Source organism: Salmo salar, chromosome ssa22 (genome assembly GCF_905237065.1).
Source record: "Salmo salar chromosome ssa22, Ssal_v3.1, whole genome shotgun sequence".
Lineage (NCBI taxonomy): Eukaryota > Metazoa > Chordata > Actinopteri > Salmoniformes > Salmonidae > Salmo > Salmo salar.
This window is the reverse complement of record NC_059463.1, coordinates 15,417,945-15,440,103: the sequence shown is the minus strand read 5'-3', so window position 1 is coordinate 15,440,103 and position 22,159 is coordinate 15,417,945. Positions and strand designations below refer to the sequence as shown.

The window sequence follows — 22,159 nt, the reverse complement described above, 5'->3', positions numbered from 1 at the left end:
AATGAGAGGGTTTACCTTCCTCCAAAGATTGCCTCTGCCTGCTCTTCTATGTTCTCAAAATCTAGAGACCCTAACAAAACAAATAAAGCATTTACATTCTTGTGAACCCCGTTTGCAGGCTATACTTCACTTTGGAAACCATCGACACCACAAATGAACTTGATAAATATCTGAAAATAAAAATGTAATACAAATACTAAGGGTGTAAGGACACGTGGAATCTGTTATGTCTGTAGTGTCCGTAGCTTGAGGGTAAAAGCAGTAAGAAAGAAAAGGCAAGGCTTTGGTTTTCAGTATGCTGACCTGTCATATTATTTCCATCTTGACTAGCACCAGACGGTGTATTATCACCCTGAGGGTTACTCTCATCAAACTCTCGCTTGAAGATACAGAGCAGGCAGGAGATCCTGTAGTCTAGCCGCACATTCAGAATGAACTAGCGGGCAGGAACAGAGCACATCAGTTAGTTAAAACACCAGGCTTCGGAGCTCACCACTAAGAATAATCATACTGAGAAAAAGATGTCCTTCATCTAGATGTTCCACACATTTGTATTTGATACTATGGGAAATCAAAGCCAAGATATTTGTAAATAACATGGGAAAATCAATATAAAAGGCCAGATGACAGGGGAAGACGTTACCTGGAGGATCTCGATGATCTTGAGCTTGGTGTCCATCACCATGATGTCCTCCCTCTCCGGCTCTGTCTGGGTCTTGACCACACCCTCCTCCGGCTGGTGGGTGGGGGTGATGGGGAGGAAGCCCCCCCCTCGAAGGACCACCTGGGTCATCAGCTCCCCCACCCCATGGATAGACTTCATCACATTACTGCCTGTGGACACACACATACACACAAAAACACACACACACACACCTCAGAGTTGAACAGGGGTGCTTACTCACACACAACACAATAACCGAACCTAATTAACTCCCACATGATTCCTCATATAAGGGAAGGGTATTGAGAGCGAGAGAGTGCACCTCAATTACACTACATCAGTAACAGCCAATACCAATTGACAGACAGGAAGAAGCCGGGTGTTCACCTTGTTTTTCCTCTCCCTTCTCCAGCTTGGTAATGGGGTAAATGGTGCTGACATGAACACAGTCCAAGATGTTCAATAAGATCTTAGTCAGTCGCAGCAGGTCACTGAAGTTATAGAAGCCAAAGTAAATGAGGTTCCTTGCCAGGTTCACTACCTTTTAACAGAGAAAAGTGAAAACGGAAGTGAGATAATTCCCCATATGATACATTCTCTCTGGTTGACACTTTGTGATGTTTCCAGAGAAACCTACCTCAAAGGTGAGCTTGTTTTTCTCTCTGTCGTCGAAAGGGATGTTCTGAGACACCACAGACATCAGGTAGTTCTCCACAAACTCCATGGTCAGGCAGAACCTCTCCTTGATCTCATCTCTGGTGGTACCATCATTGTCGTAGCTTAGAAAGTGAGAGAACATTCTTGTGTAAAGGCTCAGAGGTAGCCTATAGATGAGCTTAGGTAATGCAGAATATCGCTGATAGGACCCTAACAACACGTTCATAAACCCCACTCACTTGTCAATGGCGATCTTGGAGGGGATCTCGGACCAGAGGCGTGCGTACTTGACTGGCGTGACCTGTTCCTGGGGGTCGCGGTCCACGTGCATGTGCAGCATCATGCGGCAGAAGGATGCCCTAAGGTCGTAGGGCAGGTCCTCGTCAGACATGCAGCGCAGGATCAGGTCCACGTCTAGCTGGCCAGAGATCTTATTGATGGCCAGGTACTGACGGTCCAGACACATCCGCGCAAACAGATTCAGCTGGTACCTGCAGGGGGCAGAGGAGCATACTTTAACATCTGGTCGGGGTATTAGTCTGAAAGCAAGCTATGTACATAGACAATCAAACTGTCCCATATGCTTTTACATACTGTACATCCAAACATGTCATTGCACCCATAATCCAACCTTAACTCCTCCTGAACCCTGTAAGGCGCTAATCCCCGACCTGTAGTAGCTGACCACCTCCTGGTCCTCCTTCTGGCCCTCCTTGGCGTCCTGGGCCAACTCTCTGACACTCTTGCTCCGGATCTCCTTGCAGTTGTCCCTCCAGAAGAGCCACACCTCCTCCTCATCCTCCTCCGTCTCTATGGGATTCTCCCCCATTGTTACAGCCTCAATTTCAAAGCGCGACAGAACTAGCCTGGTCGGCGGCAAATAAAACAGACAGTCAACATAGTGCAAAGTAACTGCAGAAAACAATGAATACTGAAACACACGTCGGTCTTTGTTTTCATAATCAACAGCATTACTAATAACACTATATTGGAGCCAATCTAATTAGAAAGCATCAGTATAATGTTCAAACACGCACACACCCACACTCATGTTTTTAGTGGGGTTTACTTAGTCTCGATGAGGATGTCTGCATTGGATGGGTCCAGCACGGCGTTACAGATGAGCTCCTGAGTCACTGGGATGGACTTGTTCATGGACACACAAAGATCAGACAGGTAGTCCAGAAACCTGGAGATGAGGGTCAAAGAGAAGGGGATGGTCAACATACAGGCCCTGCTGCCTAGGAGGCAAACACCACTGCACTGGATTAACACTGACGTTGGTGCTAAACTGAAGAACAGGGCTACCGCACACAGAGCTATCGTAGACAACCTTGATGCTACGGCCGAAGACAGGAAGAAGTAGTCCTGCTATGACCTCCGCAGAGTCAACAAACGAGCAAAAGGACAATATAGGAATAAGGTCGAATCATAATACACAGGCTCGGACGCCCGCCTCATGTGGCAGGTGCTACATTCCATTACTGATTACAAAGGAAGACCCAACCCTGCCCAACGATGCCTCTCTAGCAGACAAACTCAATGCATGCACGCTTTGACAACAACAACATTGAGCCGGGTGTGAGGATTGGGTGATCTCGCTCTCTGAAGCCGACGTGAGAAGGGTCTTTAATCAGTTCAACACCCGCAGGGCCGTGGGCCCCGACGGTACTCCAGGGTGTGCTCTAGGGGCATGCGCAGAACAGCTGGCAAGTTATTTTCAACTTCTCCATGCCCCGGTCTGTAATTCCCACGTTTTAAAATGACCACAATGCTTTCTGTTCCTAAGAATTCTATGGCTTCATGCCACAATGACTAATGCCCTGTAGCACTCACTTCTGTAATCATGAAGTGCTTTGAGAGGCTGGTTATGGCACACATTAACTCCACCATCTCAGCCACCCTGGACCCACTCCAATTTGCATACCACCCCAACAGATCCATAGATGACGCAATCTCAATTTTTCCACACCGCCCTCATCCACCTAGATAAGAGGAATACCTATGTGAGAATGCTGTTCATTGACTACACACCATTGTCCCCTCCAAGCTCGTCACCAAGCTTTGGACTCTGGGACTGAGCACCTCCCTCTGCAACTGGAACCTGGACTTCCTGATGGGCCAACCCCAGGTAGTAAGGGTAGGCAACATCTCCTCCGCCACGCTGACCCTTAACACAGGGGCCCCACAGGGGTGTGTGCTTAGTCCCCTCCTGTACTCCCTCTTCACCCACGAAAGTGTAGCCACGCACGATTCCAACACAATTATCAAGTTCGCTGATAACACAACGGTGGTAGGCCTGATCACCGGCGACAATGAGTGAGCCTATTAGGGAGGAGGTTAGTGACCTGGCAGTGTGGTGCCGGAGCAACAACCTCTCCCTCAACGTCAGCAAGACCAAGGAGCTGATCGTGGACTACAGGAAACGGAGGGGTGAGCACTTATTTCATTGTGTAATTCATATTCTTGTGTTTTTTTCCTAATAATACATTGTTATTGATTCTTGCATTGTTGGGTTTTGAAAGGCATGTGACATTAACTTGAAAACTACGGGGTCTACAACAGTGCACTAGCCAATATCCACAGTACAGGCTCCCAGAGTAGGCTTATTCAGGCTCAGTGACCTGCTACAGCCCTGTGCTGCTGGAAACAGAAGGCTCCAGTCCCGACACAGTCCCCCTCCCAGCTCCATCAGACCCCAATAAAAGCCCCCTTTATCCAGACCCTTGGATCAGCATGGTTCTCATATCGCCAGCAGCACAAGACTGGAGCTCGACAGCACTAATGACAGCAATTACCTCCAGTGCCAGGGTCCAAAACAATCCCATCCTCTGATACCCTCATGCATACATTTGAATACATCTACATCTACTACATTCCCTGGCTGGTGCTGTACAAACAAACTTCCATCCACAGACAACCTTCTGAATCAGGCCCATTGCATGCCCCCATCCTATCGCCTCGTCCTCTTGGTCTCACCTGGGCTCCCGGTTCTTCCTGACCAGGGTGACAAAGGTGTCAATCTCTGCGGCCGTGATGTGTTTTTCCAGAAGCTTGCGGTTGTTGTGGAGCAGGGCAGTTATCGTGTCCTCAGCCAGAACGTCGTAGCCTATCTGTTTCTGCATGAAGCGGAACTGCTTGGCTATGTATTCCTGTAGAGTGGGAGTCAGTGAGGGTCAGGACCATTCTAATGCACAACTAACAGGTTAAGTATATTTAGCCTTTTAGCTAGCAAATTTCTGCTGTGTGTCTGAGTTGATCGATGCAATCAATCAGTTCTGCCCACCGACCTGGTTCTTCCTGTAGTCTTGTTGGGAGTGCCGTAATACCCGGTAGCAGAGCCTGCAGATGTGCCTGAAGGGGGCGTGGCGCTGGTCACCAAGCTCTTCCAATCGCAGCATAGGACCATCCCCACTGTCCGTGAACGGGGCTTGGAGAAGTTTGAAAATCTAAAGAGGGATATGGATTCCATATGTAATTTAAATTGTGACACACTTAAATTGACAATGTGGAGAGGTCAACTTAACATTGACTGTCATACGTAACCCAAGCCCAAACTAGATGATACTACCATGGAGTACAATGAGCTGTACCTGTTTCAGGATGTTCTGCTCCCTCATGAGTTTCTGTCTCTCTCTGTTGGGCTTGTTGACCATGATCTCCAGCACGTCCTGGCCAGTGTTGGGGATGTCACACACGAAGAAGACCAGGTCCTCCAGAAGCTTAGTGACAAACCTGGAGACCAGAGAGACAGGGCCAGGGAGGAATGAATGGTTCCACCAGGACACCAGATAACATCCGCTCCTACAGCCAGCCTCTCTAGAGAGAGGAGCCACGGACAATAGCTAAAAGAGAAAAACTATGGAATACCTGGTGGACCTTAAAATGATGACACAGCTCAACATGATAAATAATACTTCTACCAAATGTTAAAAGGCCAACAGCAATCTTCTAAAATGACTTTCAACCTACCAGATATTTCCAACAATGTAATACAGTAGGTCAAAAGGTTACTGCCGGCATCTGTTTCAAACACACACTTTACCTCCTCTCATTCTGTGTTATAGTGCCCTTCTCCAGTTTGCCAGCAATGGATGCCAACACTTTACTGGCATCGTTGGCCAAGTCTAAGTCTCTGACTTCCGCTGGGGGGACAGGCACTATGGCAAAGGCCTCTTTGTCTTCTTTAACCGCTGATGTGCCAATCTAAAAGAACGACGTGTAAAACATAATTTGAATAAATAGATTTTACAAGTCCGATCAAAGGTCACACACTAGTATCCTTCCCAGCCACTCACCCGTAACATGACAGGCTTCTCCTCCTCCTTGTCAATGGGGTTGTTGGTGCTGTGGACCCATGTGTTGGTGCAGAGGTGCCTGAGCCTCACAAAAGAGCTCCTGAGGGAACAGGACAGAGCAACTCAGAGGACCGCACCAACACAAAAAACAACAACAGTCCACTATACTAGTCTACCTCTCTATGATAATTCTACTCAGAGGCCTTTTATATGCAAAATTATGTTTGTGGATAGTAATTCTTCAGGTGATTTTTTTTCCGGTGTCAACCTTACAGTAGCCTGGAAAAGTGAACTTTGTTTAAACATTTATATTGTTTGCAGAAGTATTTGGGATTACTAGGGAATACCAGCTGTGTTTAGTCTGTAATGCTCTTTCAACTTGGATGGGATTTTTTTTTTGTCTTATTAAACCAAGCCCTGTGAGGACAGAATGGAACGCTCAATAACTTACGTCACTCAATTTCTCAGAATCTGCTCTTGAGCAAGAAATCAACTGCATACAACCATGCATGGTGACTGCATGGTCATAGATGGCTGAGTCAGGACAGGAGATTCTTCAAAGTAGCCACCCTTTGCCTCGATGACAGCTTTGTACACTCTTGGCATTCTCTCAACCAGCTTCGTGAGGTAGTCCCCTGGAATGCATTTCGATTAACAAGTGTGCCTTGTTAATATTTAATTTGTGGAATTCCTTTCCTTCTTTAATGCGTTTGAGCATATCAGTTGTGTTGTGACAAGGTAGGGGGGTATACAGAAGATAGCCCTATTTGAGAAAAAGACCAAGTCCATACTATGGACTTACTTTATTACTTTACTTGAAGACATGAAGGTCCGTCAATCCAGAATATTTCAAGAACTTTTGAAAGTTTCTTCAAGTGCAGTCGCAAAACCATCGAGCACTATGATGAAACTGTCTCCCATGAGGACCACCACAGGAAAGGAAGATCCAGAGTTAGCTCTGCTGCAGAGGATAAGTTCATTAGAGTTACTGGCCTCAGAAATTGCAGTCCAAATAAATGCTTCACAGAGTTCAAGTAACAGACACATCTCAACATCAACTGTTCAAAGGAGACTGCATGAATCAGGCCTTCATGGTTGATTTGGTGCAAAGAAACCACTACTAAAGGATGCCAATAAGAAGAAGAGACTTGATTGGGCCAAGAAACACAAGCAATGGACATTAGAGCGGTGGAAATCTGTCCTTTGGTCTGATGAGTCCAAATTTGAGATTTTTGTTTCCAACCGCCGTGTCTTTGTGAGACGCAGAGAAGGTGAATGGATGATCTCTGCATGTGTGGTTCCCACCGTGAAGCATGGAGGAGCAGGTGTGATGGTGCTTTGCTGGTGACACTGTCTGTGATTTATTTAGAATTCAAGGCTCACTTAACCAGCATGGCTACCACAGCAGTCTGCAACAATATGCCATCCCATCTGGTTTGCGCTTCGTGGGATTTGCACACGTTTGCGTGTGCAAATCTATCAAGGCAAAGGGTTGCTACTTTGAAGAATCTCAAATATAACATTTATTTTGATTTGTTTAACCCTTTTTTGGTTCCTATATGATTCCATGTGTTATTTCATAGTTTTGATGTCTTCACTATTATTCTACAATGTAGAAAATAGTAAAAATAAAGAAAAACCCTTGATTGAGTAGGTGTGTCCAAACTTTTGACTGGTCCTGTATATCAATTGGTTGTTCAAACCACCTAAAACCAACTTAGTTATAGATGATGGTAATAACGTTTAAAGTGGGCTCTCACCACTAGTGGGTGTGATGACTTTCTGTAACATCCTCAGCCAAGATGTATGAAAATCTAGTTCCAAAATACAAATACTTTGATGTTTTGTGTGCCAAAACAGCACTGTCAGCCAATCAGCTTCTTTGTTGTTCAACGCGATGTGCCATTCATAATGGCTGCTGTAGCTACTGCTACCTAGCATGAGGATGAAAAAAGGGCAGTTTTCCAGAAAGAAATAGCAGTATTTCAATCTTCCGAATCAGTTTGGATAAAGGTAACATTTGGAATACAGTGGTTATCCCATCCCTGTAATTTTTATTTAACTAGGCAAGTCAGTTAAGAACAAATTCTTATTTACAATGTTTACACAATTTAACCAACACCCATCTATTTTTGTGGCTAACTGGACCTACCATTTGGTTTTGAATTATTGAAACCAAACCATAAGATTTTAATGAAAAGTATTTTAATAAACATGAAAAAGGTGAACGTAAGAAGCGCTCAAAATTTCAAATAGGCTACATATCATATTAAACTGCATCTAAACACCCTAAATAGGTCAGGAGCCAGACAGGGAGACTAAAAATGAAATGAATTATTTAGGCTATATTATTTCAATTATCTCAAGGCTATAGCCTACAAAGAAATACATTGTGAAGTATTTGCGAGTACGACACACTAGTCTGGTAGGAGTCAGGGTCATTAGGCGCTTAGCATTTAAACAACATTTCATTGTGTTAACTCATTTTAGTCTATAAATTGCAGATATAGCCCTGTGACTTACTTAGAATTAAATACAAATTAAATGAAAAATGCCTATTAGACTTTGAATTCATTTTTAGAAACAGCAGTTTGTCCAGAATCTGTGGCTTAAGGCTCATTCCGATGGTGCAGGGTGAGCAGACCAACAGCAGAGAATATCGTCTCTGCGCTTGCAGAGCCACTGGAGATGCTAAACACCTTTTTGGCCACTCTTGCCAGGTTGATTTATCGATTGATCTGTCTATCTATCTATACACATACATATACACACACACATACATATACACACACTACCGGTCAAACGTTTTAGAACACATACTCATTCAAGGCTTTACTTTATTTTGACTATTTTCTACATCGAAGAATAATAGTGAAGACATCAAAACTATGAAATAATTTATATTTTGCCCTGTTTATCAAAAGTGATGGAAGAACTTGTCAATAATCAACTGACTGGCTCACAAGTCCTCAACTGGCAGCTTCATTAAATAGTACCCGCAAAACACCAGTCTCAACGTCAACAGTGAAGATGCGACTCCGGGATGCTGGCTTTCTAGGCATAGTTGCAAAGAAAAAGCCATATCTCAGACTGGCCAATAAAAATAAAATATTAAGATGGGCAAAAGAACACAGACACTGGACAGAGGAACTCTGCCTAGAAGGCCAGCATCCCGGAGTCGCCTCTTCACTGTTGACGTTGAGACTGGTGTTTTGCGGGTACTATTTAATGAAGCTGCCCGTTGAGGACTTGTGAGACGTCTGTTTCTCAAACTAGACACTCTAATGTACTTGTCCTCTTGCTCAGTTGTGCACCGGGGCCTACCACTCCTCTTTCTATTCTGGTAGAGTCAGTTTGCGCTGTTCTGTGAAGGTAGTACACAGCGTTGTACCAGATCTTCAGTTTCTTGGCAATTTCTCACATGGAATAGCCTTCATTTCTCAGAACAAGAATAGATTGACGAGTTTCAGAAGAAAGGTGTTTGTTTCTGGCCATTTTGAGCCTGTAATCGAACCCACAAATGCTGATGCTCCAGATACTCAACTAGTCTAAAGAAGGCCAGTTTTATTGCTTCTTTAAATCAGAACAACCGTTTTCAGCTGTGCTAACATAATTGCAAAAGGGTTTTCTAATGATCAATTAGCCTTTTAATATAATAAACTTGGATTAGCTAACACAACGTGCCATTGGAACACAGGAGTGATGGTTGCTGATAATGGGCCTCTGTACACCTATGTAGATATTCCATAAGCAACATGAACATATATATATATCCCTTGCTCTTGGTTCTCATCTTTGTAAATCACCTTGATTTTGCACTTGTCTGTTTTATCAGTTTGTTTATGAAAATACTTAGCAAACTTCATGACAGTAGCTTAAGCAAGGGGCTATAGCGGCACACAAGTAGACTATAAATGCATATTGGGCCAGGCATGCCCTGAGCTCATGAAATGAGCGGTACTGGAGCGCTACTGGAGTGAAATTGGAGCAGGGGCGAGAAGGCCGACACTCCAGCCTTTGGGAATAATGCTCGAGTCAAATTGAGCACTCGCCGCTCCTCGCACCCTTCAGCTCTACTCCGTTCACATACTCTGGTGTCCACCTTCTCTGGCCGTAGGCGCAGACAGTACACCAGACACTGGCTGTATTCTTGGCCTGGTTGCGTAATGACCCATTAGGCTAACAGGCTTACCTTTGTGTAGACCATCCACCATGCTCACTCTAATGACTCACACCTAAAGCCCAGCCTGCCTGCTCGTGTCCTGAAGAACATGGGTTATTTCAGGTAGGAAGGGAGGGGAGGAGGAGCCAAGAGGGAGGGTGCAGCCAATAGTAGCCAGAAGGCAGGCACGCACCTGACAACGTTACACAATGCAGTCTTTGACACTACAGTGTGAGGCGCTGGCCTTATCTGATGTGATGCTGGTGACAGAAACAACCACACTATTGTTATTTTAGCAAACACCGCCATTGCACATGATACAGTCAATAAGGGTGAAGAAGAAGGAACACAGCAAAGGTAAATATAGACATATGGTATGTCAGCAATCTACGCCCTGTTGCGCACATGAGAGAGCTAGTCATCTTTACTCACACTAGTGTGTGTGTGTGTGTGTGTGTGTGTGTGTGTGTGTGTGTGTGTGTGTGTGTGTGTGTGTGTGTGTGTGTGTGTGTCAGTCAATAGAGTTCCAGACACTTGTTGAATCTATGTCAAGGTGCATTGAAGCTGTTCTGGCTCGTGGTGGCCCAATGTCCTACTAAGACACTTTATGTTGAGAAAACATGTGGTTCGAGGCTGGGTTTCTGTATAGCACTTTGTGACATCTGCTGATGTAAAAAGGGCTTTATAAATACATTGGATTGAGCACACCTTACTATCACATTGTCTGATGTCCATATATGGACAGAACCTGATCATTCCCATGTATTTGGAAGTAGCTGTCTGAAAGAGCAGTTTACTTCATGAGAAACATGATGGTGTGTTTTCTGTGTGGGCAGATGGATGGTTATTCAACATCTGGCTTCTGTGTTTAGTTAGGGGACCGGGAGGTGGCTAGATCAAGACATGTTGCAACATCTTCTGGTTCTCCTGAACTAGCCTGCAGTGCCTCATCACCATGGTTTCCTGCTTCAAATCATACCGGGACTTTCCTGACTATTATTAGATAGTAGAAAACAAACTGGACTCCCTCCTACACACACGCACACACAGAAAGTGGAATGAATGGCCAATGTCCGGTATCACCTCAGCAAGGTCAGAGTTCTGACTGATTTTGAGAAAACACAACAGCACATTCTTGTGGAAGATGGTGAGACATCTTAGAAATATGAATCACTTTGAAAACAAAAGTTCTAAAATTGAATCATGTGCAACACTGAGCTATGCTTTCCTGCAAACCTATTCACATCAAAGAACAAACAATTGAACACTTTGTTAGCTATCCCACAATAGCCCTGAAATGGTCCTCTCTGAATTGTAAAAGCTGCTCCTTGGTTTCTCAGACTAACTAGGCTGCATGATTAGACACCCCTGAGGTCCCTTCTCCATCTCTATGAAGATGCGTCACGGGTGGGTGCCCCATCCAGTCAACACGTGACTGTCAGCAGCAGCAGCCTGTAACACGGCCGCTACAGGAGGAAATAGAGTCCCGCCCACTACTTCCCCTGACCCCAAGTAACCCTGGACCACTCCCTAATAACCTGATGGTACAGGTTCACGTGGGGATAACGTGGGGATAACGTGGGGATAAAGAGGGCACCAGACAGATTTGCATCAAGCGTCGCCTGTGCTATTTAGACCAGGTTGTTTGAAGATGTGATGAAAGACAGATCATAGCGGCAAGTAGCCTATTGGTTAGAGCGTTGGACTAGTAACCGAAAGGTTGTAAGATTGAATCCCCGAGCTGACAAAGTAAAAATCTGATGTTCTGCCCCTGAAAAAGGCAGTTAACTCACTGTTCTTAGGCCGTCATTGAAAATAAGAATTTGTTCTTAACTAACTTGCCTAGTTAAATAAAGGTCAAATAAAAAAAATAGCAGGTATAGCATGTTTGGAGGGGTGTGATATTTGGCTGTGTACCTGGGCACTAGGGAGTCCCCACCTCTCAGGGTGGTAGGGTCCAGTTCAAAGATGGAGGAGATGTCCATGCCATCAGGAACAGACACCAGTTGGTACATGACCCTTTCCTGGGGGGTTCGCAAACGCGCTCTCAGGGCCTCATGGTCCGAGTCCAACTGGAGGTACAGTATAAAGAGGACACTGTTAGTTCATATTGAAGCCCCAACACAGCAGTCCAGTTCATCATTTCAATATGACTGTGACTGTGTGTAACACAGATGAGGAATGAAGATATGTTTCCTCTAATCTGTTTCTAGTTAAGACTTACGCATGGCAACAATAACTTATATCAATGGATCACATTAAGAAGTTAAAGCATTGCAACATTGTTCGGGTTACTGCAGCCAGAGATTTTCTCATTTCCAGCTTTACAGTACAGTAATGCAAGTTAATCATTATTCTGATATTGGGATAATTGACTAACCTAACTCCCTCTTTTTCCTCCATCCCCCAAGACAAATACACCAACCAACACATCTCTCCTCGTATTAGCTGTACTCATCAGTACCACTCAGATGAGGACTGAGCAAGAAGTTACGTTGAGATGGGAGTTTACCCAACTCAGAGACCTTTTCCCGTTTTAGTAGAGCTAATGTGTTGTTGACGCATCCTGTCAAGTTGACTGATCTAAAGGCCAATTCAATTCAGAATGCATTTAGATTTATATGATATATAAATAAAAACATTTGCGGGATGTTCCCCAATGATGGAAGGAGCCCCCCCCCCCAGTGAAAAAGTTTGGGAACCACTATAATCTAGGCTAAGGGCTTATATAATAAGTGAGTTTTTATGAATGCAATTCAATAAGAAGGAAACTGAAACAAACTATGGAAAGACAGACAGACCCTGGATTCTACCCCAGAAGATCATGTTTCTTTGGCATATTCCCTCCATAGATACACTCCACACAGAGTAATCGATGGTGTTCTACTGCCATCTACGGTGGAGCTCCAGTACCATACACAGAGAATATGGTATGATGACATCCAGTGGAGATCTACTACAACTGCCAATGCCATTGAATTTGTAAACCTATTACAAGTGGACGCTCTCCTTTCAGAATATGCAGCAAAATCTTAAAAATGTGATGATGATAGAAAATGGTTTTCATAAGATCTACTCAAAACACACTACACACAAACAGTGGCTTGTATGGAGAGATCCGAATTAAGGAAGTCGGACCAAGATTTAGTTGAGTTCTCTTCAAGAGGGTGAATTCGCTATTAAATGATGGTTAAAGGATCTCTCAATTCAGAGGATGAAGTATTTCAGAGGATGAAGTATTTCAGAGGATGAAACACACCAGGACAGACACAGTACCTGGAAGTTAAAGGGAACAGAATCCACCACCTGGAAAGAAAAACAAGATCCAACACAGAGTTGAAAGTGTAGATCAGCAGCGGTAGATAGGGCAAGTCAGAGCAAACACAGCTCAGACATGAAACACAGACATATAGTAGTCTCTGGTTGACTTACTGAGGATCTGGGCTCAGGACATTCTTCCTTATAGTCGGGGTTCACCTGAAAAGATATCAAGAACCAGAATGGGATACTTAACTCCAACATGTGAGGAAGCAAGAGGCAATACATAGTCCTCTTGTAAGTGAATAGAAAGTAGATCAGGTCCAACTTAATCAAGCCCTGTTGTTAAGACTTTCAGATCCCATACTGAAGCACTGCAAGATGATTGTACACATTATACTCCCAAGTATTAATCAATTGATCCATGCAAGTGGTTGTTTGGTAGACTACCATGTAATATGACTACAGTCAGTGTGAGAGGACTCACCTCAGCAGCCAGGTATGATCCTGTCGCAAGGTGTTTGAACCGGAACAGGCTGTTCCAGTAGCCAGCCCCGCCCCGACAAGGGTCATGGTGGACCACCTGATAAAAGAAAGCAAAACCTGACAGCATGAGAAACAGCTGTCTGGACTGATAACATACGAGTAAAAACATCTTATAAGATACAGGACGACCCACATGGTTTCACCTGGTTCTCTCCATCCCAGGGGCCTCATTTATTAATCATGTGTAGGCAAAAACATGTGCGTAAACCAGGCGTGGGATCATTTCCACGCAAAGTGTGAGATGTAAAAATGGGAACGCTTGCTTGAGAGTGTATGTAAATGTACACACAGCCATGACCATGTGTATGCACAGTGCCAAGTGGGGGAATGAGGGAACTGCTTGTCAAGAGTAGCCTAGAGAATGGGGAAAATATATGTTGAAAATGTGTGAATTCAATCATTCTTCGATTTCATTGTATTTCCATTGTGAATTCATGCAACATAGTATCTTAACAGGCTATATCATATACATACATATACAAAGCATGTGGACACCCCTTCAAATTAGTGGATTTGGCTATTTCAGCCACAATCGTTGCTGACAACTGTATAAAATTGAGCTCACAGCCATGCAATCTCCATAGACAAACATTGGCAGTAGAATGGCCTTGTTGAAAGTGACTGAACTCTTCAATATGGCACCGTCATAGGATGTCACCTTTCCATCAAGTCATGTTCGTCAAATTTCTGCCTCGCTAGAGCTGCCACAAACAACTTAAGTGATGTTATTGTGGAAACGTTTAGGAGCAACAACGGCTCAGCCGCAAAGTGGTAGGCCACGCAAGCTCACAGAACGGGACCGCCGGGTGCTGAAGGTCGTAAAAATTGTCTGTCCTCGGTTGCAACACTCACTACCGAGTTCCAAACTGTCTCTGGAAGCCACGTCAGCATAATAACTGTTTGTCGTGAGCTTCATGAAATGAGTTTCCATGGCCGAGCAGCCGCACACAAGCCTAATGCCAAGCGTCGGCGTGGTATAAAGCTCACCGCCATTGGACTCTGCAGCAGTGGAAACGCGTTCTCTGGAGTGATGAATCTGCTTCACCATCTGGCAGTCCAACTGATTCATCTGGGTTTGGTGGATGCCAGGGGAACGCTACCTGCCCAAATGCATAGTGCAAAATGTCAAGTTTGGTGGAGGAGGAATATTGGTCTGGGGCTGTTTTTCATGGTTCGGGCTAGGCCCCTAAGTTCCAGTGAAGGGAAATCTTAACGCTACAGTATACAATGACATTCTAGACGATTCAGTGCTTCCAACTTTGTGGCAACAGTTTGGGGAAGGCCCTTTCAAGTTCCAGCATGACAATGCCCCTGTGCACAAAGCGAGGTCCATATAGAAATGGTTTGTCAAGATCGTTGTGGAAGAACTTGATTGGCCTGCACAGAGCCCTGACCTCAACCCCATCGAACACCTTTGGGATGAATTGGAGCGCCAACTGCGAGCCAGGCCTAATCGCCCAACATCAGTGCCCGACCTCACTATTGCTCGTGCCTAAATGGAAGCATGTCCCTGCAGCAATGTTCCAACATGTAATGGAAAGCCTTCCCAGAAGAGTGGAGGCTGTTATAGCAGCAAAGGGGGGACCAACTGCAAATATGCCCATGATTTTGGAATGAGATGTTCAACAAGCAGGTGTCCACATACTCTTGGTCATGTAGTGTAATTTGACCACATCAGTGCATTTTGTTATGATAATAATCCATATAAAGTACAGTAATTGTTAAATTAAAAGGCATGTGTGAAAGTGAAACTATTGTTGAAGTTAATGGGAAACTGAATGCGAGATAGCTGATCTCGCTCTGTTTGACACTGCATTTCGCAGAGAGCACGTTTTTTGTGACAGGTGAGACCTTTTTACAGAAAGTACAGATTGGCATATCAGATATCGTTTTTTGCAAGGACCCTCTGGTTTTTGGCCACAGGCACACACCATCGCACAACAGTTTGCGGTCAAGAGGGGTTTCTTTGCAATGAATGGGTTCCCAAATACCAACGGAGCAATAAAAGCCCCATCCCAAAACGAGTTCGACTACGGAAAAGGCTTCAACTCAATTAATGTGCTGGTGATAGGTTATGTGACGCACAAAGTACGCTGCTGAATGTGGTGGCAAGGTGGCCAGGTGCAACGCACGGCTCGTTCATTCTGCACAACAGCAATGTTGGCCTCTGCGCCTACAGGAGGGAGCTGTTGAGGATGGATGGCTTATTGGTGAGTGTTGCCTACTCATTTGAAGTATATTTGCCATTGCTAAAGCAACTTGAATTATCCTAATGGACCTCTCTTTGTAGCTACTGTTTGTTCAAATGTTTACTGGTCAAGCCACAAAATAAAACCTTTTGGTTGTACTCAACCTCTGACTCTAACACCTTTATTTCAGTCTGGGAAAAGTTTTATGCTTCTTAGATTTTGTTGGTTGCACCATTGTATATCACGGTACGGCATTGTATATTTCCCACAGGCTTTAAAGTTATGATTTTGACCATATATGGTTAATTAGGGGCGTTTCGCAATGCAAATAGCCAAGGCTGTGCACGAGCACTGAGGCTGAGAACAATATTGGTATATCTCATTGGAGATCTCCTACCGGTGTGCGTATGATGCTCGTATGATTGTTTGATAAATCACACTTTCTTTGCAAACGGACATTCTAAATTCTGTTCGTAAGTAGCATTTTAGAATAGTTTCTCCGCAAAATTGAGAAATTAGGCCCCAGGACTTACTCAGGGTAACTAGCTTTGGAACAACCTACAGAATGTCATGGCAATGCAAAGTTATCGTGTAACCATATCCTTAAATATCAGTGTCATATGTGATTGTGTACCATGAATTACACCATGTATCTAATATCTCATTGTTCTATGCTCACCTCCACTTCCCACAATGCCTTGCTGCTAGTGGCGGAGGTGGCGGACTGGCGTCCTGTAGTCCTGAGAAAGACGTACTCCTTCTTCTTGAAGTCGTCACATGTCAGGAACTTCTCCTGCTCTGCATGGAACAGCCGAACAACGTCACCCTGGCAACACAAACACAGACACCAGTCAGTAAAATGAGGGCAGGAGAGCCATCTACCCTGTTTGTGTTATTGTGTCCAATACATTTCAATCAACTAATCAGAGTACCTACCCCTTTAAGAATAGTCTCCTTGTTGTCACTCCATTTCATGAACAAAACTACTTTCCAACTTGTGTTGCAGTTTACAGAGTTCACCTGAAAAACAAAATGATAAGCATGTGTGAGTTGTGTCAGGAAAGACCTGGTTTAATTCTCAGTTATACTTCCATCAGTGTAGATGACGGGTTAAAGAAGGATTTATAATCCTTGGACATGGATTGTGTGTGTGCTATGTGAATGGACAAGACAAAAGATTTAAGTGCCTTTGAACGGAGTATGGTAGTAGGTGCCAGGAGCACCGGTTTGAGTGCGTCAAGAACTGTAACGCTGCTGGGACTTTCAAGCTCAACAGTTTCCCGTGTGTATGAAGAATGGTCCACCACCCAAAGGACATCCAGCCAACTTGACATAACTGTTGGAAGCATTAGAGTCAACATGGGCCAGCATCCCTGTGGAACGCTTTCGACACCTTGTAGAGTCCACGCCCTGACGAATTGAGGCTGTTCTGAGGGCAAAAGGGGGTGCAACTCAATATTAGGAAGGTGTTTCTAATGTTTCGTACACTGTCCTTTAGCGCTGTCATTTGTCTTTATGGCTGTTGAGCTTTAAGAATGGTGTATGGACTAGCATAAACAACCATCACTTCATTAATTCAAGACAATCTGGCCGTTTTACACTCCATTCTTCACATATAGCAAGGATGATTAGTACGCAACAAAAATAAAACAGGAACTAATGAATGCGTTTCCTCATCTTTGAGAGGACAGAATGAACAATAACAAAGCACAGTTCTCAGCATAGTTAAAACCTGCACTACTCGAGGAAGTGAAATGTGCAGGGACACCTTGGTTAATAAAACAATAGAGACTTTCCCAATATGGATTCTGTTCCACAAGATGAAACATGTACTCTACCTCATTGCATCCTGGGTTGTCCACCAGCTGATGGCTGCTGGCGTGAAGGGGCTGTCCAGCGTTCACAGGGTTAAGGACCACCTTGTCTCCAATCACCACCTAGACAGACCGGGGAGCAATCAATAGCATTATTATACACACACACAGTATAATCAACTACACAGAATATCACGGCCACACATGTACACACAGAGAAATGGACACAGAGACACAACAAACAGAGGAACAGTCTGATTGTGTGGCATTGAGTATTTTACATGCACACTAATAATTCAATATTAATATTTATTTATTTATTAATTCAATATTAAACTGATTATGGCAGTAGGCTGATTATACAATATTCATATAAACACCTTACTCTGCTTACCCGAATTGGCGTGAGGTCAAAATCTAAGTAAGTATACGCTGATTAAAACACCTGCTTTTCTGAGTATTATTTAAAAATTATTAGGACATGTAAACACCTTAAAAATCTGTGTTCCAGCGGTGTATTTTAGCTGCGCATGTGCTCGCACCAGTCGAGAGCCTCCTCCTTTTGCGCAAGTGAAGTGAGTTCAGAACAACTGAATGTACGCATCTTAGAGGTAGTAGTCTTCACTTACAAACTTTATATGTCCCAACTCAGAATCAAATATGCTTCCCAAAATTAACATGTTCCCTGTGGTAGAACGTTAATATTGATTGCTGATTTCCTGCATTTTCAGAGTGCCATCAGGTAGACGGATTTCAGATGCGTCCATGTAAAACAGGATTATTTAGCAAAATCGTTCTTCTTGCAAAGCACGTAAACATTTTAAACAAACTATTATATTAAATATGTATCCACAATAATCACTTTATTGTGTGCATGTAACTGCCATCATTATCATATATATGATCATGTAGAAAACCACTGATAGCATGTGTACATCCATCAGGGTTCTCCAGAGTGTGCTGATCTACAGAGGCCCCAGCAGAGCTGCTACACACGGCAGCTCTGGCACACGCACACAGGGAGGGGTCAGATTAGTTTAGAGCAGAGGGAAGGTGCCCTTCAAGATAACCAGAAGCTCTCCACTTCTCGCAACAGTTGATTGCACAATGAAAGAGAACAGCTGTGGTCTTATAACAGCCAGGTGAAATCCTGCTGCCGCACGGGATGTCACGCCACACAGGTCTGAGATGTCTGAGCACTACCATAATAATTCATATTAATTCCTGTCAACATCCACTATCCTCTTAATGTATATAACTAGTGCTTGGTGCTATGTAACACCAGGCAAATAATGATAACATATTGGTTGACTTGTTCACATCAGACCATGTTGGCTACCAAACACTAGGTGGCCACACTGGACCATCTCATCAGCACAGGAGTCACTCAGCCAGAAATACCCTAATGGCTAAAGCTAATGATGATGGACTTACCTACGGTAGCCTTCTTGCAATTGAACTAGTACACACCCTGAAGCCATCACAATGTCAAAATAGGTAATGATATATTCATGTATTTGTACAACTTGTCAATTCTATACACCCCTGATTCTATTTATAAAGCAGATAAGCTAAAGCGGTATCAAGCGTTAACAGAGAAGTGCTGTCCGAGAGATCCCTGTGGTAAGGATTTTTGCTGTGGCCACTGACGCCAGGAGCTTTAAGAATCTTGTGTGCCAGACTCATCATGTGAACTTTCAATGAGATCTTTACATGTTAAGCTCTTAATCACTCTTTATCTAGATGCCTACTGACAATACAACTTTGACCAGCTAGCCTGAATGGTTAAATGTTCAAATGCTAGGCATATCCACCAATTAAGAAATTTAAACCTGAAGAGAACAATACCGATAGCTAAGAATCAGAACAATCAATGAGCATCACGTCTTGCTCTTGAGAGGAAAGGCTGTTGTCTGGGCTTTACCATTGTTCTATAGAGAGACATGACAAGACTTCCTATCTGACCTTTGACCCACACTACAGCCAACCCTGGGCTAGACACTCACACTGTCTCCCAGGGAGCGCAGTTTGTAGAAGGGCTGAATGTAAAACCAGGAGCCCTCGTTGCCTGCAGAGTCCAGCGTCACCCTCATAGCATTCTTCTCCAACAGGGCAGGGAGTCGCTTATTCACCGTCAGGTACTTATTGCTTTTCAAGTGCAACAGCTGAAACAGTGGCAAACAATAGACACAGTTATAAACTCATACATGCATGTAAACATAATAAATGTACAGATGCATGTCACAGTCTGAGTCTATCATGGAGTATATCTACCAGGAGAGTCGGAGTTAGATATCAAATATTGGCACAGTGGCCATTCCTAGATATCCCCAAAGGAATGGCCCCTTTTCTCCCCCTGGATTATTATTATTAATATATATAAGAATAATCCAAGGCACTTGTTCAGATATAAACTCAGCAAAAAAAGAAGTGCCCCTTTTTCAGGACCCTGTCTTTCAAAGATAATTAATAAAAATCCAAATAACTTCACAGATCTTCATTGCAAAGGTTTAAACACTGTTTCCCATGTTTGTTCAATGAACCATAAATAATGAATCAACATGCACCTGTGGAATGGTCGTTAAGACACTAACAGCTTACAGACGGTAGGCAATTAAGGTCACAAGTTATGAAAACTTAGGACACTAAAGAGGCCTTTCTACTGACTCTGAAAAACACCAAAAGAAAGATGCCCAGGGTCCCTGCTCATCTGCATGAACGTGCCTTAGGCATGCTACAAGGAGGCATGAGGACTGTAGATGTGGCCAGGGCAATAAATTGCAATGTCCGTACTGTGAGACTCCTAAGACAGTGCTACAGGGAGACAGGACGGACAGCTGATCATCCTCGCAGTGGCATACTACGTGTAACAACACCTGCACAGGATCGGTACATCCGAACATCACACCTGCGGGACTGGTACAGGATGGCAACAACAACTGCCCGAGTTACACCAGAAACGCACAGTCCATCCATCAGTGCTCAGACTGTCTGCAATAGGCTGAGAGAGGCTGGACTGAAGGCTTGTAGGCCTGTTGTAAGGCAGGTCCTCACCAGACATCACCGGCAACAACGTCGCCTATGGGCACAAGCCCACCGTCGCTGGATCAGACAGGACAGGCAAAAAGTGCTCTTCACTGATGAGTCGCGGTTTTGTCTCACCAGGGGTGATGGTCGGATTCACGTTTATCGTTGAAGGAATGAGCGTTACACCGAGGCCTGTACTCTGGAATGGGATCGACTTGGAGATGGAGGGTCAGTCATGGTCTGGGGTGGTGTTTCACAGCATCATCGGACTGAGCTTGTTGTCATTGCAGGCAATCTCAACGCTGTGCGTTACAGGGAAGAATTCCTCCTCCCTCATGTGGTACCCTTCCTGCAAGCTAATCCTGATATGACCCTCCAGCATGACAATGTCACCAGCCATACTGCTCGTTCTGTGCGTGATTTCCTGCAAGACAGGAATGTCAGTGTTCTGCCATGGCCAGCGAAGAGCCCGGATCTCAATCCCATTGAGCATGTCTGGGACCTGTTGGATCGGAGGGTGAGGGCTAGGGCCATGCCCCCCAGAAATGTCCGGGAACTTGCAGATGCCTTGGTGGAAGAGCGGGGTAACATCTCACAGCAAGAACTGGCAAATCTCGTGCAGTCCATGAGGAGGAGATGCACTGCAGTACTTAATGCAGCTGGTGGCCACACCAAATACTGACTGTTACTTTTGACCCCCCCTTTTTTCAGGGACACATTATTCAATTTCTGTTAGTCACATGTCTGTGGAACTTGTTCAGTTTATGTCTCAGTTGTTGAATCTTGCTATGTTCATACAAATATTTACACATGTTAAGTTTGCTGAAAATAAATGCAGTTAACAGTGAGAGGACGTTTCTTTTTTTGCTGAGTTTATATCTCATGACCAAGAAATAAATCAGGCATGTTTACTCTATTGACCTCAACCAGCCTCGCCGTCTCAAACAGGTATCCTCCATCTGCATTGCTTGCTGTTTGGGGTTTTAGGCTGGGTTTCTGTATAGCACTTTGTGACATCGGCTGATGTAAAAAAGGGCTTTGTAAATACATTTGATTGGTACTGTGAGACTAAACCTTAACCAACCTTTCTGATTGTGGTTGTTTGTTTTGAGGGAGAAAGCCGGGACTGAAAAAACTAGTAGTTCAAAATGTCTCAGACAATTACAGATATATGCGTTTACAATGCATTCTCTCAAGTGTTGTAGCTACCCACTTACTAGTGTAGTAAGACTGTGTTAAATATTAAACACTGGCAGAGGAGCACAGCTGTACCCTACTGCCCTCAATACCTTTCCTGTCATCACACCCCTAAAACACATAAACCCCATTGGCCTACTGTACAACTTCCTCAAATACAGTTCTGAAAGCATGAGCACCATTTTTCAGGAGATAGCTATCCTAAAATATATGCAGGTGTTTTGCCTTTTTAGATGATAGATATCGCTAATACAATGGGTCTGTCACTTGACACCAACTGACATAGGGGAGAGTTGAGTAAGTTGAGGCATTTTTACATTCGGCGTCACTCCTTCAAGGAAAAATGT

General features: G+C 44.1%; 1 protein-coding gene across 8 annotated transcripts in view; it reads right to left on the bottom strand.

Annotated features, from left to right (window-relative positions):
* itpr1b (inositol 1,4,5-trisphosphate receptor, type 1b) overlaps positions 1-22,159 on the bottom strand; it is a 161,724-nt gene that overhangs the window by 100,716 nt on the left and 38,849 nt on the right. For 5 of the 8 annotated variants that reach the window (XM_014166417.2, XM_045705335.1, XM_045705334.1 and 2 more), the window contains exons 6-26: positions 19,595-19,753; positions 17,613-17,711; positions 16,711-16,794; positions 16,454-16,600; positions 13,527-13,622; positions 13,214-13,258; positions 13,058-13,087; positions 11,699-11,853; positions 5,620-5,719; positions 5,367-5,527; positions 4,915-5,056; positions 4,612-4,770; positions 4,301-4,473; positions 2,391-2,510; positions 1,993-2,187; positions 1,561-1,812; positions 1,302-1,443; positions 1,052-1,205; positions 644-834; positions 304-436; positions 16-70 (exon numbers count right to left, since the gene is read on the bottom strand). In XM_014166417.2, coding sequence (XP_014021892.1) covers positions 16-70; positions 304-436; positions 644-834; positions 1,052-1,205; positions 1,302-1,443; positions 1,561-1,812; positions 1,993-2,187; positions 2,391-2,510; positions 4,301-4,473; positions 4,612-4,770; positions 4,915-5,056; positions 5,367-5,527; positions 5,620-5,719; positions 11,699-11,853; positions 13,058-13,087; positions 13,214-13,258; positions 13,527-13,622; positions 16,454-16,600; positions 16,711-16,794; positions 17,613-17,711; positions 19,595-19,753 — 2,792 coding nt within the window. The remainder of the gene's footprint in view (positions 1-15; positions 71-303; positions 437-643; positions 835-1,051; positions 1,206-1,301; positions 1,444-1,560; positions 1,813-1,992; positions 2,188-2,390; positions 2,511-4,300; positions 4,474-4,611; positions 4,771-4,914; positions 5,057-5,366; positions 5,528-5,619; positions 5,720-11,698; positions 11,854-13,057; positions 13,088-13,213; positions 13,259-13,526; positions 13,623-16,453; positions 16,601-16,710; positions 16,795-17,612; positions 17,712-19,594; positions 19,754-22,159) is intronic. The other 3 variants (XM_045705333.1, XM_014166424.2, XM_045705332.1) reach the window with 2 other exon arrangements.